Source organism: Lipophrys pholis, assembly GCF_963383615.2.
Source record: "Lipophrys pholis genome assembly, chromosome: 15".
Classification (NCBI taxonomy): Eukaryota; Metazoa; Chordata; class Actinopteri; order Blenniiformes; family Blenniidae; genus Lipophrys; species Lipophrys pholis.
Genome location: NC_137642.1, coordinates 2,198,048 through 2,224,791, shown reverse-complemented (window position 1 = coordinate 2,224,791; position 26,744 = coordinate 2,198,048). Strand labels below are relative to the sequence as shown.

The 26,744-nt window shown below is 41.4% G+C and overlaps 2 protein-coding genes across 11 annotated transcripts in view; one reads left to right on the top strand and one right to left on the bottom strand.

The window, feature by feature from the left end:
- The window catches only part of pcgf6 (polycomb group ring finger 6), a 45,336-nt gene extending 41,687 nt beyond the window's left edge, over window positions 1-3,649 (top strand). For 3 of the 10 annotated variants that reach the window (XR_013936036.1, XM_080481703.1, XM_080481713.1), the window contains exon 11: window positions 1,813-2,316. Coding sequence is in view for 5 of the 10 variants with exons in the window: in XM_080481706.1 (XP_080337832.1) it covers window positions 1,813-2,265 (453 nt within the window). In the remaining 5 variants the exon portion in view is untranslated. Of the gene's footprint in view, window positions 1-1,812 lie in introns of all 10 variants that reach the window. The other 7 variants (XM_080481719.1, XM_080481710.1, XR_013936035.1 and 4 more) reach the window with 6 other exon arrangements.
- A 6,771-nt stretch (window positions 3,650-10,420) lies between these two features.
- On the bottom strand, window positions 10,421-25,291 carry LOC308120445 (alpha-internexin-like). The gene is made up of 5 exons (XM_080481057.1): window positions 24,977-25,291; window positions 17,878-18,108; window positions 17,272-17,799; window positions 13,969-14,093; window positions 10,421-12,107 (listed from the first exon to the last, which is right to left on the bottom strand). Exons 1-5 carry the CDS (start codon window positions 25,274-25,276, stop codon window positions 11,918-11,920), a joined length of 1,374 nt encoding a protein of 457 aa, XP_080337183.1. The 5' UTR covers window positions 25,277-25,291; the 3' UTR covers window positions 10,421-11,917.
- Between the last annotated feature and the right edge of the window lie 1,453 nt (window positions 25,292-26,744).

The following is a 26,744-nucleotide window of genomic DNA, read 5'->3' as shown; positions in this document are numbered from 1 at the left end:
GTTAGCCCCATAACAGAGGAACTGGTTAAACCTAACAGTCATCTGGAATGCTTTCAGCAAATACAACTAGTCGAACTAAATTCCCTTATTTCTTCTGCTAAACCAACTACTAGCCTGTTGGACCCAATTCCTACTAGAATTCTGAAAGAGGCACTGCCACTAATTAATAATTCTATACTCGCAATCATTAACCAGTCTCTAACAATAGGCTATGTGCCACAATCCTTTAAACTAGCAGTTATTAAACCTCTCATTAAGAAGCCAAACTTAGACACAAGCCTTCTCTCAAACTACAGGCCGATCTCCAACCTTCCTTTCCTGTCAAAGGTTCTGGACAAAGTAGTCGCTAAACAACTCAATGATTATCTGCACGAGAATAATCTGTTAGAGGACTTTCAGTCCGGCTTCAGAATGAACCACAGTACAGAGACTGCACTGCTAAAAGTTACTAATGACCTTCTAATGGCCTCAGATAGAGGTCTTCTATCTGTTTTAGTTCTTCTGGACCTTAGTGCCGCATTTGATACTGTCGATCATAATATACTTTTAAGGAGATTAGAAGATGCCGTCGGCATTAAAAACTTAGCCTTAAACTGGTTTAAATCATATTTATCTGACCGGTTTCAATTTGTTCATGTAAATAACAAATCTTCAATGCATGAACGGGTCCGGTGTGGAGTACCACAAGGCTCCGTCCTCGGACCCATATTGTTTAATCTCTATATGTTACCACTCGGAAATATTATTAGGAAACACAACATTAACTTTCATTGTTATGCAGATGATACTCAGCTATATTTATCAATTAAAGCCAATCAGGCCGACCAACTTGTTAAATTAGAGTCCTGCCTCAGAGACGTTAAGTCCTGGATGTCTATCAACTTCTTAATGCTCAACACATCCAAGGCTGAGGTTCTAATCATAGGTCCTAAAAAGCTCAGGGATAACTTTTCAGACAGTCTGATTAGGTTAGATAATATTACCTTAACCTCTAACAGTGATATTAGGAACCTGGGTGTTATTTTTGATCAGGATCTGTCCGTTATTTCCCATGTTAAACATGTCTCCAGGACAGCCTTCTTCCATCTAAGGAATATTGCAAAAATTAGAAACTTCTTGTCCTTCAAAGATGCAGAAAAAATTATTCATGCCTTTGTGACTTCAAGATTAGATTATTGTAACTCCCTAATGTCAGGATGTCCAAACTCCTCTGTTAGGACCTTACAGCTAGTGCAGAACGCTGCTGCACATTTACTAACCAGAACTGGAAGAAGAGAGCACATCTCCCCAGTCTTAGCATCCTTACACTGGCTTCCAATTAAATCTAGAATAGAATTCAAGATCCTTCTGATCACATATAAAACTCTTCATCAGAAGGCTCCGTCCTATATCGAGAAACTTCTAGAAGTTTATCACCCTCCACGAGCCCTTCGCTCTGAGGATGCAGGACTGTTGGTAATCCCTAAAGTCCATAAAAGTAAAACAGGAGGCAGGAGTTTCAGCCATATGGCTCCTTTACTCTGGAATCAACTACCAGCCTCGGTCCGAAAGGCCGACACCATTAGTTTATTTAAGAGTAGACTAAAAACCTTTCTCTTTGATAAAGCTTATCCTTAGGAATAAAATAGGAATAAAATAGGACCACTAAGTTGAGCTGCTATAGGCCTAGACTGCTGAGGGTTTTTTTTCTCTCCCGTTAAAGGGAGGAACTCTACATTTGGAGGTTCTGTTTCTTGTCTTTAGTTCTCCTCTCTGTGTAACAACATTACTGTAGCCACCGGATACTGCCGCCGTCTTTTTTCTCCCCGACAGGAGGAGAGCAGGATCCAGGGGATCAGACCCAAGACTCACAGAGTGGAGTTACGACGGTCCTACTACCCGACCTCACCACAGCACCGGGACCCCACCGCAACGGCACGGCCCTTAAACTCCAGACTGAGATTGGTTCATCATCAGACCAACGCTCATCATAGACTTTTCTTAGTATTTGTACTTATCTGGCCTGTCTGCCACTCTCTCTCTCCCTCTTCTTTCCTCTCTCTCCCTGTCCTATCCCATGTACTTCTCCCCCCAACCGGTCAAGGCGGATGGCCGTCCTTCCAGAGTCTAGGGTCCGCCCCACGGTTTCTTCCTGAAGAGGGAGTTCTTATGAACTTCTCTCCATGCGAGGGAGTTTTTCCTGGCCACTGTTGCTTTTTACACCTGCTTGCTTTGGAAGGGTTTAGTTGGGTTCTGTTGTACTCTATCATTGTAAGAGCGCTTTGAGATGTTTGTTGATGTGATTTAGCGCTTTACAAATAAAATTGAATTGAATTGAATTGAATTTATGAAATCTGGTTCAAAATGCAATTTAATATCCCAAAAGGTTTTCCTATTACTGTTGCATCATTCGTCTTTTTTACAAACTGACAGCATCGCTTTGAGCAACAAGGTCGCAACTTTTCATCACTGATTTGCCAGCTCAGGTCTGTGTTGTGTTGCTACTCTTAAGAAATTATTTTTCTTTGAAATTTTTACTATTTCCTTGGTTGTTTAGCCAGATGGGAGCCTCTGTCATGTTTGACAACCCTGATCAAAGTAGTTTCTGAGATTAGTACTTTTAAATTCACTTGTGTTTATTAACGTCTGATAGAGTGAATGCAGACTGATTATAAAATCTTTATTCATTAAGGTCCTGCCATTTCTTCTTCTTTTGTTGTTAGGACGGTCTGCTGGTGCTGCACTTCGGCCTAGTCCTGCCCTCCCCGTCCTGAACGCCACGGCCAGATTTCCTTCAGTCCCAGATTCCCGTCAGAACGAGGAGTCCTGTTTACATACCGACACTGTACCCACCAATGACCCCAGGTTGCCCATGAAGCTCAGACCAACACAAACACAGTCCATCGTGATCACAGAGGCACCAACAAGACAAACAGCTGCTGTAGCTGAAACTGCATTGATTTACTGTATTTTTCCTGACTGGATGATTGTTCTCCTTCATGTGTGACATTGCTTGACATTTGAAAGGGCTTAAAGCTAAGAAAGTGCCACTACCAAAGGTCTCTGAGTGTTTACATTGTTTGTTTTTGTTTAACATTAATTTAAGAGCTGGTAACTTTTCTAAACAGAACAAAGTGAACTGTGAATTAAAATGTTTTGTGTAGAATGATTTAAAAAAAGAAAGAAAAAAAAAAGAAAATTGATTCTTGCGTTTGTCAAATTTGATCAATTAACTGCAATGGTGTTTGATACATGAAGTTTTAAAATTGAGTGTTTTCTATTTCTGCTTTTGCTAATCAGATTTTAGTTCCTGACTTTTCAACAAAACTGTGCTTTTTGCAGTTCCGTTTCCCCTTATCTCCTGTTTACAGACTTTATTTGAATTACAAAACGATGCCAGCCACACCAGATCCTGTCCACACAGATGTAAAATTTTTCCATTAAATTTTCCATCCACGTGAAACCGCTTGAAGAATTTTCTTCACCGGGGGTATCAAACACAAGACCTGTGGTGACAAAATGGGCTCCAATCCGGCCAAACCATCTCACAAATAGTAAAAATTTCTGATGTAAGAAAAATAAATACATTTCTTAATACAACCCTGTGAGAGATTCACCTCATTGCATGTTCCAATCTGCGGCGAACTAATAAAACTGGTCTGGAAATGTTTACACAAGCATTTATTAACAAAAGTTGTATTCACCTGAACAAGGACCGTACGGGCTCAACCAAACCTTATGGAGTTTGAAAGAGAGCGCGCTTCTTTGTTCAAAAACAGATATACTGTACCTGGAGGGGCGTCTCCCTCTGCACAGACTAAGCGCGTCACGCACTGTATGTCATCACGTCCTGCGTCTTCATGGCCAATCCCGGTCTTTGTTTACTGGTCCAATCAGTCTATGATTCTTGGCCCGACGTTCTTCTTTTCACCACAAGGGGGCACTCCGTTTGGTCTCGGTCTTCTGGCAAAGGCACTCAAGATGTCCAATAACATAAACCTGTGGAAGCTACGCTGATTCCCTGAAATTATTGTCACAAAATAAATGGCTAAATAACACAGAGCTAAAGGCATTCTCCATTTTGCTCCAGAAGTTTTCATTAGGTTCTGAACACCGAAAGTGCATGACCCTTTTGGATTTCCTCAGATTATTCATGAAGATACTTTGTCAATATAAATTGAATTTTCCAGGGACTTAGCATACATAGGTTTTTGTTAGGGCTTTTCCACCAAAACTAACCAGGTGCTAGTTCAGGGTCAGTGCTATTGCCAGTTCTTAAATGCACCACCTTAGCTATATCCAAGCTTTAGTATTTGTATGGTTATTATTATTAATAATACTATTATGGTAATTTTCTATTTATCTATTCATATGTTTTTTTTCATTCCAGTTTTTTTTTCTTTCTTAGCATTTTCTTTCCGTTCTTAAATCTATACATTTTGCAGCCACACCTTTGTGCTTGGAGATGTGGGGGACTCGGCCTGGGGGCGGGGAGCTCGGGGTGTCCTTTTCTTTTGGGCCCTCTAATAGTCAAAACATTGAAATGTAGTTATAATAGTAATAATAATAATACATTGTATTTGTAATGCACTTTACATTTAAACAATCTCAAAGCGCTACAGAAAAATTTAAAATTAAAATTGTTAAAAGAAAAGGTAGGTCAGGGCGAGAAAAGTCGTTTAAAGTTTAAAAGGGACACATAAAACAAAAAAAAAAAGGGGGCTGTAGATGCATTGGTGGGTGAGGTGGGAGACCTTGTACTCAATTCTGAGTTGGACAGGGAGCCAGTGAAGGGATTTCAGGATGGTGGTGATGTGGTCGTGTAGTAGTTATGGACCTTCACTGTCTGGGTCAACCATAAAGCTGGAGGGTAGGTTCGCTCCCAATTGGTTCTGGAAGCTGCCCTCCATGTGGGATTCTAGCAGCTCTGGGTTGGCCGTCTCCTAATTGGGTCTGACGGTGGCTCAGAGCCTGAAAAAAGACCCGGACATCGAAAATTAAAAGGAAGGGAAAGAAAAGGGGGAATAAAAGTGCCTCTTTGGGCACCAGGGCTACCCACTGAGTCCTAGTCAATGTAATTATTTTTTTACAATTTTTTCTATGTTGCACAGTTTTTTACCATGCTTGTCCTGTTATTTAAAAAAAAAAAAAAATGGATTGTCATGATCATGTTTAAAATTAAGTTATTTTTAATGTGTGATTTTTGCATGAGGGTGACTCATTATATTGTAGCCTGGCAGTGCGCATACAAGGACGAGGAGACTCTGGAATGCTCAGGAGTGTCTTTATTTGAATCGCACATACATGCGCTGCTGAGAGGGGTGCGCTCAGCCGCAACCTCACCATGGGTGAGGTTGCACCAATTAATGCACATGAATTGTTTATAGACAAGACAACAAGAAAGCACAACGGATCACTGGACAATAACAGAACAACTCAGACATGGAACTATAACAGGTAACCAAGACAACACATAAAGTTAGCGGAGCACTTTCCATGATCCTTTGCGCCGACCCCCCTCACTCCACAGCTACACAATTTCACTTGAATAAAGAGCCGGCCTGCATGCAGTTCCTGTCCTCACAATCATTGAAGCGTGGCGGCGCTGTCTGAAAACGTCCCTTGAATCAGACTTGTGCTTATGTTCAAATCCTGATTTGTGTTTATAGCAATATTTGGCAGCCAGTCATTATGTCGAACAGGCAACAAGGAAACCTACTTTCCAATTTCGGTTTCGCAAATTAAAAAAGACAAATGACTCTTAGGAGCAGCAACAAGCTGGCTCTTCGGCAGACGCTAGCTTGAAGACCACCGCTGCACCTGTTGGGAACGCTGCCAGTGAACGGCCGCCAACAGCCGGGGCCGCGGTGGCCGTACAGGACGGGCCTACCAAGGATACAGACTCGGTTGGTGGCAGCTCAGAGGTCGCTTATGAGAGCGACTCCACCTGTCTCTCTATCCAGGGCCAGACTACCTGGACCAGCCAGCAGTGGAGAGAATGGAAGAGATGGAAACTTGGGATGCCCAATTTGCAGAGAGACAAAAACTCTTCTGCTCTCTGAGAAGGTAATGGGCACGCACTTAACTGAAGAGTGGATTAATGGAGACATCAGCAGCCAGACACAGAAAAGGTTGCGTAACAAAATCTACAAACATCATGATTCATGATGACATTACAGAATTGACACAAGGCAAAGAGGCGGAGTCCATTTACAACAGTTTGAGACAGAGTTAGTGTAGTGATACACTCGCGTTAGACCGGAGCCTTGATTACAAACTTGTTCCACCCTTGTGTCCTTCTCCTCTGATGTCTGGCATCGGTAGCAGCAGGGCATGGCCACAGCCGTGGAATAACAATCTTTACAGCCTACTCTCACAGCCTTTTCCATGGCTTTACGCTCGGTGGCTTGAACACTGTTCATGTGCGTTGTAGGCTGTCAGTAGTCGGCTGGCGGACCGCTTTTTCTGGTGTTTGGTTGCTGATTGGGACCATAGGTTTGACCTGTCGCGTCAGCGTTGGGCCACGCCCCCGTCTCACCGGAGCTTGAGTGCCTTCTCGGTCCTTGTGTGGAGTGGGAGGATTTCCTCTTCCCTTTGTGGGTCTTGTGTGGAATGCCCTGGTATTTCTGGGGTCACAGAGTGCGGGCCTCCCTTTCTGGGTCTCCTTTCCGTCCTCCTCCCTCCTCTCCTGTAGTCCACTTCTTTCTCAGCATTGGAAGTTCTGTTTTAATGTGTATTTTCATTTTAAATGAGAGTGTGTGAAAGTAGATACATGTTTAACCAAAATAACTGACTGTAACACACATTGCAAAATAAAGTGAAAAGTCTGTTCTTATAATACTGTCTCCCGTCCCTCAGTCCATCTAACGAACCTGTGCAGCCTTTTAAGGTGGGATCATTTTGGGGATGCTGGATTTCCAGCTGGCGCTGTAAAATAAATAAGTCTCCTCATTATAAGGATATATTGTTAGTTCCTATACCCTACTGCCACATTAGTGCCAAGCGGGATTAGATGATGAGTTTCTGAAGAACAACCTCATCAGCAGTGCCACAGATGGAGCTGCAGTTCTCACCGGCAAACCCAGTGGCTTGATTGCAAAGCTTAAACGTGACTTCCCAAAAATTCTGTCTATACATTGCCTGGCCCACCGTCTTGAATTGGCTGTCCATTACTCTCTCAAAGAGGTTTCTGGATGTAGCCACTGAGTTTTTCACTTCCAAGCTTTACACACTGTATCACCAGTCCGCAAAGAAGACTGCTTGAGGAAGCGGCTGCAGATCTCAATATGCAAATTTAGAAAATTGGGCAGATATTCACCATCAGATGGGTGGCAATTAGTTTTAATACAATAAAAGGTGTATGGAATAATTAGCCTGTATTAGCGCACCACTTCAAGACAAGGATCCATCTCGCAACAATACAGAGAGAGGAAAAAATTTCTGGGGCAACACAAACATCTCACAAACGCCAGATTTTTGATGGATCTGGCTTGCATGAAAGACATACTCCGTGAGCTGCAAGGCCTCTCATTGAAACTTCAGCGGAGAGACATGTCACGAATGGATGCCAGTCACCAGATTCAGCAGACTGCAGATGTACTGCCAGCTATGAAAAAGAGTGGTGGTAAATCCACACTGAAGGCTGGACAGCGCACATCCCTGGGCCAGTGTAAAGATGTTGCACTTGTTGAGGGCAAGGGGAAAAATCAACCGCTGTCAGTTTTATGTCAGTGGTTGACAACCTGAAAAAGCGAATGCCGGAATCAGCTCTTGTCAAGATGTTAAAACCCCTGGATAAACACTTCTGGCCACAGGACCGCAACGCATTGATCCTGTATGGGGAAAATGAAGTACGGGCACTCACAAAACAACTGGGCGAGTCAGCTGGAGAGGCAGTGGAGGAATTGGAAAGCAAATGGAAATTACAAGATAAAACACCAGTCAAAACATTGGAAAAGCTGTACAGCCAGCAGAACATATCTCCCCAGAGTGTGAGCAGGGGTTTTCTGCCGTCAATAACCGTCACAGACAACAAGACCCGCAATAGACTGCGTGAGAACAGCCTCTCATCGCTCCTTTTTGTGGATCAAGGGGTCAAGCTCGCCATGAAACAGGAAGTGTGATGTCAGTAGCCTTAACATGGTCAGACTGACCTCAAACATGACACATTGTACTCTCAGTCGTAATGCCCATATGCAAATTATCAAATGACCTAACGTTAGCATCCGTGCTAAATAGCAAATGGACTAACATTAGCATCTGTGCTAATTAGCGTACAGGCTAATGTTAGCATCTGCACTTATTAGCATATGATCTGACATTAGCATCTGGGCTAGTTAGCATATGTACAAATTAGCATGCATGCCAACTAGCATACGCGCAGCACAAGAGTCCACATCTGATCACTGTTGAGACACAAACATTGGGCATACCACCACCTGCTGGAAACAGGAAGTGAGGCATACATGCTCCATTCTGGCTGAAACATTAGACTGTGGGTACGTCCGAATTGTCCCTCCTATCTCTTTATCTATCGACTTTACCTTAACCCCATGGATGACGTCACGGGGTTAAGGAAAGGTGTTCCTAAAGGAGTTAGTGAAAGGCGATTAAGGTGGTGTAGCAGTTGGACCACACTTTCACTTAGTGACGTCATAATAATGTGACGGCGGCGCAAGTTATGCCCGGTTCACACTTCAGGATAATTAGGCCTATTTTGGCCCCGATTCTCCCCTTCCGACAATCTTAAGGACGCTCAGATCATCATAAGATAATCTTATCAGATATTCCTGCCGTGTGTGGTGTGTTAAGAATCCTCTCGTCTGCTCGGAAGGATGTCAGGACCGCTCCAATCTCAAATCGGGGATATTCAACATGTTCAATTGTTTTGGCCCGAGTTCTCACCGTGTGTGGTGTCCCCCGAGGGGAAAACGAGCACGAGCCTGTTGACTGTGACATTTAGCCAATCAGAAAGCGAGGTGACGTAGTGGCGAGGAAACGCCGGACCGGACCGACAACCATGCTCCCGTTGTCTCCACTCCTTTGACCAAAGCCTCTTCTTTTTAAAACGTGATTTTTTTGGATAAAAACACATGTCAAACGATCGGCAATGCATTCTCTTCATCCGCCATGTTTGTTGACATCTGGAATCACGTTTAATCTTGAGAGGTTTTGCGAGATCGACATTTTCGTCACAAACTTTAAATATGTTGGCTCTACACAAATTTATCAAAATATTAAAAGCAGTAGTATCTATACTGATCCCGCAGCTGTAACGTAGCCACAGAACAACAGAGAAGCTTCAATGCAGAAGAACAGATGAAGAACTTCTGATTTGTGTAATGCTAGATTAAAAATCAAACAAATTAAAGGAGAAAGAAAAAGCTTCTGTTGCACAAACACAACTCTTGTAAACATCCATTGTTTTGTTGTGTTTTCAGATTCATATCTCTGGAAACTCATGCGGATGGAAAGCCTGTCTGATAAAAACAAAACCCTCTGCAGATAAGCGTAAACCAGGGGTGAGCAATTAATTTTCCCAAAGGGCCACATGACAAATTACCACTACCATTGAGAGCCGAGACATAAGTTGACTTGAGTTTTGCTCAAAAAGAATTATCACTTGATGATAAGTAGTTTTGTTTAGTTTTTTGTTCTTTAAACAATTTTTATGAGCTACTATTGCTCTGCGTGGTTTTTCCCAGGAAATCATGAATGAATTTTTGAGTTCAGCAAATAAGTAAATGAAAACTATATTTTAAATTAACATTTTTTCCACTGAAAAACACTTTTTTGGAAGCTAACAATTGCTAGCTCTGCTAGTCGAGTTGCTGGACAACCAATGATGTATTAATGGCCAATAATGTGAATATTTTAACCATTTTAGATCGATCCATCCATCCATCCCTTTTCTCCCACTTTTTCCGGGTTGCGGGGGTGGCAGTCTGAGCACTGTCACCCAGATCACATTGCACCAATTAAGAACCTTCCTGCAGGTGGTAGAAGCCATTTTAGATCCAATAAATCCAATAATTACTATAATAACCAAACCCAGGCCTTGATATGCCCAGGTCTGACCTTCTCTCTTTTTTTTTCTTTGAAAAGAAGCTCTGACCTTCTCGATGTGGACGATGAATTAGTTCACAGTATGGAAATATGAAATATTCATGAATGACCTTTTGATTCATTGCAGATTTCAGGCCTCTAATTTAAATAATCGTGTCCTCATAATTCAATTAGCCGAAGTCGTTTGAATTCTTGGAGCATCAAAGAGTGAGGTCAAATTGGTTGAAGATAAAGTTTAAGAAAAGTCTAAAACCTCTGAGCACAACCACAAAATATAAATCAGAAGAAAGAAAATAAATCTAGAATCAATAATGCCCCTGTGGAGGCAGGAGTACACACTCTCCAAAGTGTTTGTGAAAAAGCACAGAACATATTTGTTAAGTCAATTTTATTTGATGCATGATGCCATTTCAAACAACAGTGGGATTGGTTTACACCAAGATTAACTCAACAGTCAAACTTTCCAAGTTGCTTAACATTTGTAGTTGTTAACCTGTGTCTCACCATCGTGATTCCACACTGAGTGCGGTTGATAATGAGCCACTTCTCCACCTACATGATCACAAATAAACCTTTGCTTTTCCTCTTGTTAAGCAAATATTCATTATAGTGTCCAACAGGGAGTCAAGCTCCTCAATGGTTTCAAGACTCAATAATGATTCAGAAATATCATTAAGATACAACTTCATCCATCCATTTTTTGTCTAACAGGGCCTGATGGTGGAAAGGGTCTCATCTTCGTTGCTTCTGACAGAGTGGTAAACCATTTTTAATGGAAATAAAATGACAAACACAGCAGTGACTGACTATTGTGCTACACACCAACAATGCAACATAACTACGTTTAGGCCCCATTTACACAATGAAGTTTCAAGTGAAAACATTGTTTTTGCATTTTTGTTTCAGAAAAGTTTCACCTTCACACAGCAAAATTTTGAAAAGGATATCCGATTAGACGGAAACAGCAGATACGCTGTAAGCCATGTAGTTTTAATGTTGGGCCACTCATGGGGGCTGTTGGTTGTTTTTGTAATGAAACCGGAAACGTGTGAACAATACAAATTAAACATTAAAGGGGTTATATTATGCAGAATCCACTTTCTAATGGTTTTCCAACAGTAATAATCATCCCCATAACTGGAATGACGCCCCAGAAGTGAAGAAAGTCTGTCATCTCTCGCCATGGCGTGTTTCAATTTCTAAAAAGTGTGTTGCTCTCACGAGCAAATCAGAAATCAAACCCTATACAGTGTCATCAGGGGTTTTGCCAATCCCAATCAAGGTGGGCCCACCCCTTGACTATCCCACAATTAGGCAGCTCTGCTCTGGCACATGGCACCACAAGAGCAAGTACTTCCCCCTCTTCCCAAGATGGGCATGTGTGGGTGGAGCCAGTCCAGCTCACACAGACACAGCAGATTCTGAATGCAGCTCCTATGATCAAATATTCAAATGGATGCAAATCAAGGAAAAGCTGGATTTGGGGTAATAAACTTTGAATACAATGTTTTTAGACAAAAAAGACCCATGTTCAACCAAGTGTTGAAAAGCTGGATATTATGACCCCTTTAACAATGGGAGTACACGGACATTCTAGTTGACAGACGCCCAAGTTGAATTGTTATTATGGTGCCTGTCAACTATAAAACTACCAAGTCCCAGGATATGACAGTCATGACACTCTGGATGCAAACATTGTTCTTACTGTCAATCGACTGAGCATGTGCAGAAGAACTATTTACTACAACTGTTTTCACTTGACAGCGTTGTTATATACAGTACATGGGGCCTGACAGTTACACTTTTCAGGAACTGTGAACGTCTTACACACGACCACGTCTTACATTCTTCGCCTCTTCCTTTACATCCATCTTCAGTTGGAATTGATATCGGCCTCGTCTTTATCCTCACCAACCTCTTTAAAGCTTTCCTTCCGGGCTCCGTCTTTCTCCCTCTGGCTGGTCCTGGACAAGCCAGCCGACGCTCGGGGCTGGTAGCTGTAACTAGCAGCGCCAAATGACATCCCAGAGTTAAAGTGGGTCTCCTCACCTTCCAGCAGTTTCCTTAAAGGATCAAAGGAAACATACACGTCAAGTCACACATACGGTCACTGATCAATAACATAGGATATTCCTATCTGCTTCCAGGATTGAAAAGTACAATCCTACATTCAGTTTCTTGCTCAAACACTATTCGAAACATGGACAGGGGGAGATGGAGAATCCATCTTTACAAAGTGAGCTCTACTAACTAAACATCCAAATATTAGACCACCTGCCTCCTATGCATACAATATCCTTGCTTATTGCAGTTTGACATGTTTAAGTTAAAAACTGTCTACCTTAAATATTAATTTTGATCTACCACAAATATATATTCGCAACTGTCAATCAACAAAATAGTCACCGTCTTGTATGTTTTCTCTTTCTTTAACATATTTTGGTAATTTCACTGGGTACAGCCATTCATCTTTGATACCGCTTTATCCAGTTGTGGATCGAAGGGCTGGAATCGATCCTAACTATCTGCGGGCAAAGGCAGAGTGCATTCTTGACATATTGCCAGTCCCTCACTGTCCCATTTTCATCTTAAGGAACAATTTTACCTTTCTAGAAGTTCCACAGAAATCAGTGGTGAGCATGCATTTTTTAATCCACATGCAACATCTTTATTTTATTTGTGTTATGGACTTTAAATCTGGCTTGACAAAACAATCAGCCTGGCATTTTTGAACTGATTGTTTTTGTTTTGTGTTATTTTTCAATCCTCATGCACAGGGCTCCGGGAGCTTTCCATTTTTCTCTTACATTCAGTTTAACCTGAGAGTGTTCTCTCCTTTTTAGCGCTTCCTGTCAAGTAGTGTCCATTCAGCATGAGGCTGCCACCACCATGCTTCAACATGAGGATGCCGTGATTGTGTTGATGCAGCTCTTGCTGTCTACCATTGTCACGAATGAGCCAAGTTTCAATACAAACTTTGACATTGTCATTTCCTCTTCACCTATTTTCTTAAAACTGACTGGGGGAAGAAACCAGGTAACAGTCCTTTCCATCCTGAAATTTGAAACTCCTTCAGAGTAGTCAGAGGTTTGTTGGTGGCTTTATTCACATCCTGCTGTACACAGATCGTTACATGCTCGAGATTGCTTTCATGTCTTCCGGATGAAGTGATTAATGTCAACCAGAGGGCCTTTTCAATGAGCTGCTTTGTCTTTATATCAACTTGATGGTATTGATTTTGTTCTGTTCTATATCTCCACCAATGAGGACGTGACATGCCAGTGGCTTCGATGTGGTCCTACTGGCACACTGACATGTTCTATTGGGCTCTGTGCTACAGTTTGTAGAAGAGGTTTAAAGTCTGAGTCCACATCTCTTTCAGACAGCTTGCCCTCTTCAGGTGGCGAGGCATCTACCTCGGGAGAAGTATCTCAGGGTCATAGTGACGAGCGTTGGGAGGTGGGTCGCATGAGATCAATCACTGGAGGGGGCAAGTTACAGCCATAATGCCGTGACTATTCCGAACTGTGTCAGCTGTAAGGCGAAGCTCTCTGTCTGCATACCTATCCCTCACTTATGGTCATGAGCATTGGGTCATGACTGGAGGAATGAGTCTCCGAAGATAGTTGAGTTTCCATTCACATGGTGGTGGGTTGAACGCTACTTGACAGATGTTGGAGAACCATATCCTGACTTACTGATTGCTTCGGAAACAGCACCAGGTGAACTGATGTGAATTCAGGTCCATCTTCTTTGAGAGGTTCATAGTTGATTCTATTCCACAACACTAAAATATGCTGACGATGTCTCCATTTATAAGAGCAGTCTTAGAACAGGATGGGATGAGGTGTTTATATGCATTATAGGTAGCATTATTTCTGTCATTATTACTTGAGGCTGCATGTTCTGGTACTGAGCCTGCACCTGTAAGCAGCTATCTCTATGTCCAAGGCCATCTTGACATTGAGCAGGTCCTGGTACTCTCTCAGGTGCTGGGCCATCTCACCCTTCAGGTTCCTCAGCTCTGTGTCCAGGTGGCCAATTGTGTCCTGTTGCAAATAGAATGAGACAGGAGTTGTAGTTTGTTAGCAATTGATTAACACCCAAAGACAAACAGATTTAAAGCTGCTGACCACACCCACCCCCCACCCCCCACCCCCCACTCCCAACCTCCAACCCCCCCACCCCGTGCAGCGGTAGACTGTGTGCTATCTTCTAGAGATGCTTGTAAAGTATCCTTGTGGAGTTAATGAGCTTAGCTTTACCGTCTGTAAAAAGCCAATGAAAATCTGGTGTCCTTCCTGCTTCCGATTTAACAGGTCAGAAGTTAATCTACAGACACATGAGGTCAAGTCACTAACAACTGTTATGGTCAGTCTTAAGGCCCCTGCATACTCCCTTTTTGAACCAATAAGAAGAAGAAGAAAATTTGGCAGTGACGAAAAAAAAGCTTTTTCGGCAGGACTGTTCATACTCCAATAAGAACCTGCCGAACTCGCAGACCACGCCCCCTCGCAGCAGCCACACATCTGTGATGCGGCATTTAAACTTTTCAACTGCACAGTTTATTTCTCGCCTCCAGTGCTTTCAGAAATACATTTCTCTGAACCTTTTCAGCAATAAAAGAGAGAGTTGTTGGTCCGGTATTAACTGCAGGAGCTGACAGCTGTTCGTGATGCATTCAGGTGCGTCATGTAAAAGCCTGCACTCCGACATTTTAACGAGCTGCGGCGCTCGTACAGTAGCGATGTTATGAGCTAAATATGATTAAAATATGACTGATAGTCATAGTCATGGAACACACATTCGCAGCACACGGCAGTGCAGAAGTTTCGGCAGTGCGGCACCCGCATAGTTCGGCCAGGGCGGTTGGCACAGCCGAAACAAATTTCTTCGGCCAGAGGGAGCTGGCCGAAGAAAATTACGTCATTTTGTTCGGCAGGACCCTGCACTGCCGAACTTTCGTCTTGTTCTTATGGAGTATGAAGAGGCCTTTAGAGTCTTGTTAGAACAAAGGTGATGTGTTGACTTCACCATAAACATGAATCACAGTTTTAAACATTCTGTGGCCAGGTAATAAAGAAAACCTCTTTGAGACATGCTAATGAATGCACTGAATGCAAGAAAGGCATCCTAGAAGTGACCACCAAAAAATATTTCACATTACACAGTAGTTTTCAAGGATGAGTCAGCTATTCCAAACTCAGTTTTAGAAATTATATGTTTGCATGAGTGTTTTGAGCTTTTAACCCAGCTCCTTTCTGAAGTAATGAGAGCGTATAGAGTCTCAAGCTGTACTAGTAGTCTTGTCACGATACCAACATTTTGGTATCGATACCGATGCCACCATGTATTTTGATACTTTCGATACTTTTCCAAATAAAAAGAGAACACAATTGTGGATGTAGCAGCAGCCATTGTTTCCCTTCTGTCTCTCTCTCTCTCGCACTCTCTCTCTCTCTTTCGCCAGACTCTTGCTCTTTGCTGCTCTGTTAGTGATGCACTCGATTTCTTTTTACAGAGATTCAGATTTTACAGAGATTTGAGTCAGTTATGCATGCGCACTCTCACATGGACGCAAACGCCATGTCATTTACACATGCACATCCGGTATTCTTTTCAAGTACAAGCTCGGTTGGGAGAACATTGTCTTGAAAATATGTTGTTTTGACTTTTATTTTGAAGTTGTGTTCAGGAAAATTGTTGGTAAATAAGGTTGAGTATGAAGCGCTTATTCAGTTGCGGGTTTCGGGTGATTTTTTCACACTTCTCGGAAAAAGCGGAGTGCAAAAAATAAATAAATAGATAAATAAAAGAAACTGGAGCGCTGTTTTCCGCACTTTCCACACTTTGGATTGCCCCCAGAGCTGTCAATATCTCGCGCGCACCCTCTGTCAACGATGGCTCAACTAGGGATCCCCGGTCATTGTGAATGAAAAGTGAATGAAAGTCAGAAAGCAGAGCAGCTGGCAGACGCTTCCCCCACAGAGAGACTGACGACTCTCCTCGGTGCAAATTACAACACAGTGACGCTACGCGGCAACGTAAAAAAAAAGAAAAAAAGACAGATACCGGGCCCAGTATAGTATTGTTTTAAAGGTGTCAGTACCGCGATACCAATACAGGACCGGTATACCGAACAACCCTATGTACTAATGAGACATGTCACAAAGGAGGTAAATAATATTACAAGCGCATCCATCAATAAAAGGCAGAAAGTTGCCATATTTCCTTCAAGCTGATGTGTTGAAAAGAGAAACAAGAAGATAAGAATGTGAGTGACTACGAAAGCATCTCCAAAACTCCAACTTTTGCAGAATATTCCTGGTCTACAGTGGTTGGTATCTTTCAAAATTCACCCAAGGGCAAGAAATTGGCTAAGCCAAACTAAGCCAAAACTCACTGATGCACGTATAGAGAGAAGTCAACCTGCCAAGGTGCGCTCTAACAAGAGTTATTATTATTATCTCAGAATATCTCAGGATGTCTATGTTGACCCTCGAATTCCCCAATTCTCACTTTGATGGAGCCCTTGTGGGATGTGCTATCTATGCAGGGCGGAGCTACAAGTAAAACAAATGTAACTCTGTTTCAGCAAAGTTCTTGTATTTATTTGCACCTTTTCACTATTGAAGTTTTAATCTTTGACACATTGAAGGCTACGCAACAATCCAGAAGCGTGCATCTAAAAACAAGGTGCCAGTTAGAGAATAGAAGGTAAAGGTATTTCATGCGTTATATTATTTAAACTGCCATTTGATTCCTGATTTCTTACTGACTCCACAGGGCAAAGGCGGATTTTGCTCTAGACGAAGTGGGCAGCCGCCCAGGATGCAATCTGTACAGGGGCACACCATGCACGAGAGGAAAACAGAATTACACCGCTTCAGATATGGTCTTGTACGCACGGAAGACTGTTGTCTTGTTGGCGGGTGCATCATGCCAGAGGTGCGGGTGTTCGCCCTGGGCGGGAAGCAAGCCAGTGCCCCCGTGAGCTAGTAAAGGAGAGCCAAAGGGCCTTGAGCCCACACAATGCCAAGGTGTAAAGGAAAATCTATCAACAAGGGTCAAATTCTGCTTCTGTTGAACTTAATGATTCAAGGAATCACATCTCAAGTTTCTAGGTGATTATAACGTTGTTTCTGATTGAATCAATAGACTTTTCTGGGTGACTATTGTAGCACTTGAACACGGACGAAAGCTTTCAATAACCCTACGCTCACTTGCCTGCATGGCTGTGATCTCAGAGTTGTGTGTGTCCTCCATCTCTGTGATCTGCCTCTCCAAAGACTCGTTGGCGCCCCTCAGGGTCTCGATCTCGATGGTCTTGGACTGCAGCTGCCTCCTGAACTCGCTCATCTCCTCCCTGCTGGCCCTCACAGCCTCGCTACTCCTGGTGGCCTGCTCCGTTAGGCTAGCGAACCTGCCCTTGTACCATTCCTCGGCTGACTGCAGGTTCTTGGAGGCGATGGACTCGTACTGGTTGCGGATCTCCTTCAGGGCAGAGGTCAGGTCAGGCTTGGCGAGCTCCAGCTCCACCGAGACCTGCTGCGCTTCCAGCAGGCTGCTCATCTCCTGGATTTCCTCTTCGTGCACCTTCTTAAGGAAGGAGATTTCATCCATCAGAGATTCTACCCGGCGCTCCAAATCCAGACGGACGGCCGTAGCATCATCCACATCCTTCCTGTAAGACCTCAAGTTCTGCTCGGCCTCCTCTCGCGCCCTCACCTCCTCCTCATATTTCGCACTGAGTTTCTGAAATGAATCGTGAGTTTATGAGAAACTACAACAATTAAAACCTCAAATCTCGTTTGTCCTTCCTGCTGGTCTTACCTCCAGCTCGTCCTCCATGTTGTTCCTCTCAATGAGGATGTGGTTCTTGTCCTGGATCAGGTCCTCCAGCTGTGAGCGAAGGTCTCTCATCTCCTGCTGGTACAGGCGGGCAACGCGGGACGGCTCGCTCTGCTTCTGCCTTAGACCCACCAGCTCCATCTCCAGCACTTTGTTCTGCTGCTCCAGGTGTCTGACTTTATCGATGAACATGGCAAATCGGTCATTCAGACCCTGCACAGAGACACAAAAACAGTTTTTAACATTGCAATACCTGAAAAAGTTTTAATGAATCACCCACACCCCCATTTTCAGTTGACATTTCGATTAATACCGGAATTATTTCTGACATAGTTGTATGTATAGTGTGGAGAATAATATATTAGAAAATAATACATGACTGTATCACTATTATAAATCAATGATTAGTGTCATGAATCCTGAAAGACAGTACCAATTACTTGAGCTTCAGTGGGTCTTTTACTTGCTACTTTTTGTTGCAAATGGAAAACGTTTACAGAACTGCTGTCTGAATATTTGTTAGCTTTAGCACCATACACATCATCCACTTGTGCCTGATCCGTTGCTATTTAGTGTCGATCGAGTTGGACTGTAATAACATCGAGGCCTGCCACCCTCTGACCAGGAGAAACGCCAGTGAGAAACCAGCGGTAATACTCTGGTTCACAAACAGAAAATACAAAATCGCCCTGCTGAAACAAGGAAGGAAGCTGAAGGGAACGAATGGTTTCATGAATAAGCACCTCTCCAAACACAATTCTGATATAGTCTGGAAAGTACGACAACTCAAAAAACAGAGAAAAATACAAAACACATGGACTTCAAATGGCAAAATATTCATAAAACTGAACGGGACCCCCGAGGAAGCCAGAGTGATCTGCATACGCAGTGTCACTGAACTAGACAAATACCAATGAATGTCACTGGATTATACTGCATCATCATGGCATGGACTGGATTAGGACTGGATTGGACATGGAGGTAACATACAAAACTCAAACATGGCTTCACGCACTGACAGAACTCACTGTACACCTGGGGACATGAACCACATCGCACAGATGATACGTGACTACCAAGAACTGGAACTGAAAACTTTTCAGTACACCGATTACAACATTCTGGACGTGGAACAGGATGTAGACGCGGACAATAATATTTTCTCCACCATTAACAATAATTGCTGCTACTATACAGAAGATCAATACAACCAGGATGTCAAATCTATGGCTAAATGATTAATTATTCATTTTAACAGTAGAAGCTTATATGCAAATTTTAAAAGAATTAATACTGATAATCTGAATTCTTTTTCACAACCTTTCAATATCATTGCAATACCAGAAACATGGATGAATATTGAAAGAGGAATAAACTTTGAAATGGAGGGTTATGAATTCGTATATAAAAACAGAGAAAACAAAGGTGGTGGAGGAGTGGCTTTATATATAGATAAAACATTAGATTTCAAGGTTCTAGAGGGAATGACAACTGTGGTGGATAATGTTCTGGAATGCTTGTCAATTGAAATTTGCAAGAAAAATATGAAAAATATTATTGTGAGCTGTATATATAGAACACCAGATTCTAGCATTGGAGCTTTTAGTGAATGGATGGAAAGTATGTTTTCAAATATCGATAGCAAAACAGTTTTTATATGTGCAGATTGGAACATTGACCTTTTAAATGTCAACAACCATAAACCTACAAATGAGTTTATCAATACAATGTACAGTATGAGCTTTTTTCCTAGAATCACCAGACCCAGTAGGATTACATCTAGTTCTGCTACTCTCATTGATAACATATTCAAAAATGACATTGATAATAAGGCAATTTGTGGATTACTGATTAATGACATTAGTGACCATCTCCCAGTATATACAAACCTTGGAAAAAAATTTAAAAAACAGAATGCAGACGAGTAAAGACAGAGGAATCCATAAAGACACTAAGAAATGGACTGTTGGAACCGAGTTGGGATGCAATATATAATGATAACAATGTTGATCATATATATAATGAATTCTTAAAAATATTTACCTTATTATAATAAGGTAAATATTTTAATATTTAATAAACACTGTCCAGTTAAGAAATACAAGAAAAAACTAGCATCTAATAGTAATCCGTGGATAACAACAGGATTACAAAATGCATGTAAAACGAAGAATACACTTTACAGAGATTTCATTAGACAGAGAACTATAGAGGCAGAACCAAAATATGAAAAATATAAAAATAAGTTAACTAATATTATAAGAGTGAGTAAGAAAGATTATTATAAAAGAATATTAGATAATAAAAACAACATTAAAGGAACATGGAAGATACTAAATAATATTATAAGAAACATCAATACACACAATAGTCTACCTAAGTATTTTATTGATAAGAATGTGGAAAATTATAACATGAATGAAGTACTTAACAGATTTAATGAATTCTTTGTAAACGTTGGACCTGAACTAGCAGAACAGATCCCTGATACTGGGAGTTATGGAGAGCATATACCAGAAAGAAATCCTTGTTCTTTGTTTCTTAAAGCTGTGACAGAGCAGGAAATATTGAATATTGTCACTAAAAGCAAGATTAAAAAATCTACAGATTGTAATGATATTGATATGTCACTAGTGAAAAGGGTAATAGAAGGCATCTCCAAACTATTAACATACATATGCAATGTTTCATTTTAAACTGGTTCATTTCCAAATACAATGAAAATAGCCAAGGTCATACCTCTATATAAAACTGGGAACAAGCATCATTTCACTAACTATAGACCGGTCTCATTATTACCACAATTCTCAAAAATACTGGAAAAACTATTTAACAACAGATTGGACTCATTCTTAGAAAAACACAACATACTTGCAGAGAATCCGTATGGATTTAGACCAAACAGATAAACAACACTGGCAATAACTGAAGCAATAGAACTAATCACCAATGCTATAGACCACAAGAAATATGCTGCAGGGGTGTTCATAGACCTGAAGAAAGCATTTGACACAATCAACCCCGACATATTAATCAATAAGCTGGAAAGAAATGGTGTCAGGGGAATAGTGCTTGATTGGGTCAAAATTTATTTAAGTGGGAGACAGCAGTTTGTAAAGGTGGGCGACTATTCCTCATCATGTCTGGAGATTGTTTGTGGGGTCAGTATTAGGTCCCAAACTTTTTATTTTATATATCAATGATATGTATAAGGTTTCTAAGCTACTGCATTTTGTACTGTTTGTTGATGACACTAATATTTTTCACTCAGGGGACAATATAGTACAATTGCAGGAGGAAATAACTACAGGAATGAACAAATTAAAAAAATGGTTTGACAGCAACAAATTATCATTAAATTTAGAAAAGACAAAAATAATGCTATTTGGCAATTATAAAATGAATGCACAGGTAAAACTAAAAGTGGAGGGGGTAGAAATTGAGAGAGTTGTATGCAATTAAATTTCTGGGGGTAATTATAGACGACAAAATGAGCTGGAAACCACATTTCAAACATATACAGAGTAAAGTCTCAAGAAACATCGCAGTAATGAATAAAGCAAAGAAGGTCTTGGATGGAAGATCGCTCCATACTCTATACCAGGGGTCGGCAACCCGCGGCTCTTTCATCCTTATACTGCGGCTCTGAGTGGCTTGGGAAAATAAATTACTAAAAATAAAACTAAGTATTTAATTGAAGTGTATTTTATTTGTGTTAGTTCTTTAATATTTTAGTTCTAAATTGGAAGATTATTGTGATCTTGACATATTAGAATAAATATATTTTATTGTTTTTAGTCGCTCAAAATAAACGTCATACTCGCGAAAGCCGGTTCCCGTTTGGGAAAACGATTCCGTGAGTTCAGAGAGGAAAAAACCACATTGTCCTTCCCCGTCACTCCCCTGAACATCGATCCATCTCTGCTAAATGTGACTGCATTTGCAGGTGTAAGTCAACCTGATCTGGAGCTGGAGCTGGCTGACATAGCTGACAAAGACATGTGGGTGTCCAAATTCAAACGCTTGACAGAGGACCTTGAAGATGTTGCCCGTCAGAAGGCCACTCTTGCTCAGAATCACAAATGGAGTGATATTGAGAACCTTCCAAGACCGGACAAACTCGTGTTTGAAACATGGAATGCCATCCCCGACACCTACATGAACATGAAGACATATGCCTTTGGAGTCCTGTCGATCTTCGGATCCACATATGTATGTGAGCAGCTATTCTCCACCATGAACTACATTAAAAACAAACACCGCTCACGCCTCACAGATGACAGCTTACAGTCCTGCGTAAAGATGAGAGTGACTTCGTACAGCCCCGATTTGCAGACCCTGTGCGCAGAGGTTCAGGAGCAGAAGTCCCATTAACCAGGTAAAATAAATATTTATGCAAATATTTTGCAAATATTTATTTTTCATTGTTTAGTGACACAGTGCTTTTTCCCCAATTTACTTTTTAAATTCAGGTCAGGCCGCTACTTGCTCTGAAAGCCCAAAGGCGAAATAAGGACGACGGCTCACGGCATTTTTTTGCTTTTGTTTGCTACATGGATAATTTAAGTTCAGCTTTTTAATTTATTTGAAAGAGACATTCAGACATTGTATTATTTTTTCAAGAATTCAAAATGTTCAAAATGTGTTCATTACATAGATAAAATTGAATTTTCTCTGTAGCACTTCGTGGATTTCATAAGCAACACACTTTAGTTGTTTATACAAAGTGTAAAGGTAAGAAAAAGAAATATATACATTGTTATCTTCATTTTAGATAAGATGATAGCCCATCTTCAAAAGGGTAGTCAAAGCACTAATAGGTGTACAGCTGGGGTGAACCCCGGAGCATGAAAGGGAAGTTGTTGTTGTTGTTTTTTTAAATATTTTTTCTTTCTATTTAATAAATGCGTTCATAAATAAATTCATTTTAGATGTCAAAAAGTATTTGCGGCTCCCAGTGTTTTCTTTTCCGTGGAAACCAGATCAAATGGCTCTTTCGGTGTTAAAGGTTGCTGACCCCTGCTCTATACTGTTCACTAGTATAGAGTGAACAGTATTGAACAGTATGAACAGTGCACAGTATTCCTCATTTGCAGTACTGTGCTGACGTTTGGGGCAACAACTACAAAACCACATTATCTTCAATAAATATCCTTCAGAAAAGAGCAATAGGGATCATTCACAAAGCCGGTTATCAGGAACACACAAACAAATTATTTCTGAAGTCACAATTACTCAAGCTGACTGACATTGTTCAAACAGCACAAACAATGTTCAAAGCAAAAAATAATCTATTACCAGGGAATATTCAACAATTGTTCAAAAACTATGAGCAGTCTTACAATCTAAGGAGGAAATGTAACTTTAAAGAACCAAGATTTCGTACAACCAGAAAACGGTTTTGTCTATCAGTATGCAGGGTGAGACTGCTGAACGGATTTAGTGTGGAACTGAAGCAATGTCCAAATATGAGACAGTTTAAAATGCTGTATAAAAATATGATTTTCAAGAGGTACGAGGAAGAAGAAGGTGTGGCCAATCACAAGGCTATTTTAGGGGAAAATGTCTAGTCATTTATTTTGGTTATTTCTATTGTACGTTTCTTTCCTTGCACTGTGGGCTTGTGTGTGGGTGTTTATGTCTGTCTGTAGGTATGTATGAATGGACGTGTATGTATATATATTTTATGTGCTGCACGGGACGTGTGTGTGTGTGTGTGTTTGTGTGTGTGTTTATGTATGTATGTAAGAGATGGAAGGAAGTTAATTATGTTATTTACTTTGGGACAAGGGGTGAGAGTAAATAAGTTTTACTTCTTCTCACTCCTTTTCGAATACTCATCTGACGATGTTTTTCTTGATTTATTTTATATTATTATTACTGTTATTCATTTATAAATTTATTTGAGAGGAAAACTTTGTTGTTAATTTTCTTTTTTTTCCTTATTTGTTTTCGTACCTTATTTGAAATAAACATTTCAATCAATCAAGCAGTCAAAGTGTCGTTGTACTTGAGAGTGTTCTTGGTCCGGAAGCCACAATTTTAAGACAATGGTCTTGACTTGTCTAGGCACCTTAAAGTCTTTGTCTTAGTCTTGACTATTTTCACAGTTTTGCGTGGAATAAGACGCAGCTTCACCGAGGTCTGGCTCGCCTGCTACAGCCTAGAGAGGCTGCTTTTCATTGTTTTGATGCTGCTGTCAGCACTGTTCTCCTCGGGGAGCTGGCGTTTTAAAACAATTACATCTGGCTGCAGAGTGACCGCCTCGCTGTACAACGGCTTTGCAAACATTGCAAGTTGCTGTGCTGCTTTGCGGTGTTTTGAGCATAAAATACATCCAAACAGCGGACATGTCATGAAAGGTTGGATAGCCATGGTGCTGCTTTGCTCGCCTGCTCACTGGCTGCAAACTGTGGAATGGATTTCCTGACTCATTGCTTCGCGTCACATTGAGACCCGCCTCCATTCAGGAAATCCATTCCACATTTTGCAGCCAGCGAGCAGAGCAGCTGGCAGGGAAACACTTGTGGAGTTATTTGAGCAGACAGTAAAGCACAGAAGAGGCTTCACGGATCAGAAACCTCCACAGGTTGGATCGGAAATTTCCGATCCGTGAATTACATTGGTATCCCTACTTCTCTAACCCAGTGCAACCAGTGCCCCAAAACTAACCAATTACTACAGGAAATGACTACAATCTCAACATAAAGCAAATTTTAATGACACTTTCTGGTGCAAAATACAGTTAAATGTCCCCCAAAAAACTGTTGCAAGCCAGCAACAAGGAAGCTAGTGTTCATGCTCGGGTCTCAGTGTTGTGTTGTGTCCGCTACCCTTAGTTTAAGAATCAATGTTTTCGGTGAAGTTTTTACCATTTGCTTCAAATCACGAAGCAAGTGGTAAAACTTCTTGTGGGTTGGTTTTGGCCAACGAGCCTTATGTATGACACCCCTGCCATAAAGGAACAAAGTCGTTCATCTTTTGAAGTAACATGAAATTAGGCTTGAGATTTCAGGCTACTGTAACTTTGAATAATCTAGATGACATAACGTTTCATCATGTCGTTTTGTTGGTAGCTCACCTGCAGCTGCTCCTTCTCGTTGGTCCGGATTTCTTTCAGTTCATTGCTGACCACGGAGGTCTGTGTCAGGTCGAGGGAGCCCGCTGGTACCGGAGCGAAGGAGGAGGATGAGCGCCCGGTCCGTCTGTACAAGCTGACGGAGAAGGCGCTGCTGCGGGACGCTGCCACCGCCGTGGAGCGGAGCACCGGGGCACCCCCGAGAGATGCGCTGCTCATACGGGAGGAGGAGACAGGGAACCGGGGAGAATCTCCAAAAATCTTCCGGTAGGAGGAAGAGGTGTAGCGCTCCGCGTAGCTCATCTTTGCAGAAGTGCAGGACTTAAAGAGCTTTGATGGAGCTTAAAGACCAGTAGCAGCGGCGGCCCGGCGGGCGGAGCCTGCAGCTTTACGCACCGAGGTACTCCATTACTTTTACGCGTCGCAGTTATTTCGAGATTCACAATTTTGATTAAAAAAACAAAAACAAAAACAAATCAAACGCCCAATAATTTCATTCTATTTTCTATTCCGTTTTATTCTTTGTGGAGATTTGATCCAGGTCAGTGAATCTTTGGGGGCGTAAGAAGAACATCTGTGCCGTAGCGGGGTGGGGGTGTGTGTGCGTGTGGGTGTGTGTGTATGTGTTGAGAAGACTACTTTTAAATAATTAAGAAGAAATTTGGGGTTGTAAAACATGCTAAACTTGATGTATCCCAGTTACATTAACGCTTGAAAAATTCTTTATTTTCCCAGTGTCCTTCGCGCATTCTTTCAGACATCTACTTTTATCTCACAGCTTGTCCGCACATGTCTACAGTCACCTGGAGCTCCCAACAATTATAGTCGGAGTTGTGGGATAACTTACATTCAGCACACTGATTTGGTAAGTAAATATTGTACTCTATTGTAAACCATTACGTTGTCTGATTGAGACAGGGCTCTTAACTTTAGTCATATTCAGAATGTGATATAGTAACACTGTCTGTTAACCCATCCTATTAAATAAATACACATAATACATTGTTCAGTTTATGAGGCATTAGGTGTATTCACCTAATGCCTCATAAACTGAACAATGTTTAATTTTAATTGCTGTGACGAGGGTGTGTGTGGACAACTGACTGTCTGCTTTAGCCTGAAATGGGTACAGTGAAACAGAAAATAAAGTTAAAGCAACAGGTTCAAAATACAGACACGTATGGAACCAACCACCAGCACACCAGGTTGTTGTGAGGTATTGTACATAATTAGGGCTGCACCTACCAAATATAAATTATTTTTCCAAGTATCAAAAAACACACATTAATAAATACTGCTTTTAAATTATGCACTGTCACATTCTGAATATGACTAAAGTTAAGAGCCCTGTCTCAATCAGACAATGTAATGGTTTACAATGGAGTACAATATTTACTTACCAAATCAGTGTGCTGAATGGAAGTTATCCCACAACTCCGACTATAATTGTTGGGAGCTCCAGGTGACTGTAGACATGCTGTGGGATAAAAGTAGATCTGTGCATGTCTGAAAGAATCTTTTTTCATTAATTTGTATGTTAGCATTTACAGTGTAGCACCTATCAACAAGTGTTGCAGTCACTAGCTTTGAACCATTTCATCATCGGTGGCCAAAGTGCAGAAGTCAAAACGCACAGAATAACAGAAAAGTGAACAAAGTGCTCCACGTCTGAAATGCTGCTGGTGGACCTTCAGACCTCCGTGTGCCAGTCAGAGCTAGGAATAAGAGGCAACAGAAAGAGCATTGTAATCTGAAAGAACAAATCTCAAAT

Excerpts from the sequence above, each read along its gene's own strand:
- LOC308120445 (XM_080481057.1), bottom strand. The coding sequence starts at position 25,276 with ATGAGCTACGCGGAGCGCTACACCTCTTCCTCCTACCGGAAGATTTTT. Across the intron at positions 17,800-17,877 it reads ACATGGAGGACGAGCTGGAG|AAACTCAGTGCGAAATATGA; the intron begins GTAAGACCAGCA and ends GATTCATTTCAG. Across the intron at positions 14,094-17,271 it reads CTGAGATCACAGCCATGCAG|GACACAATTGGCCACCTGGA; the intron begins GCAAGTGAGCGT and ends TATTTGCAACAG.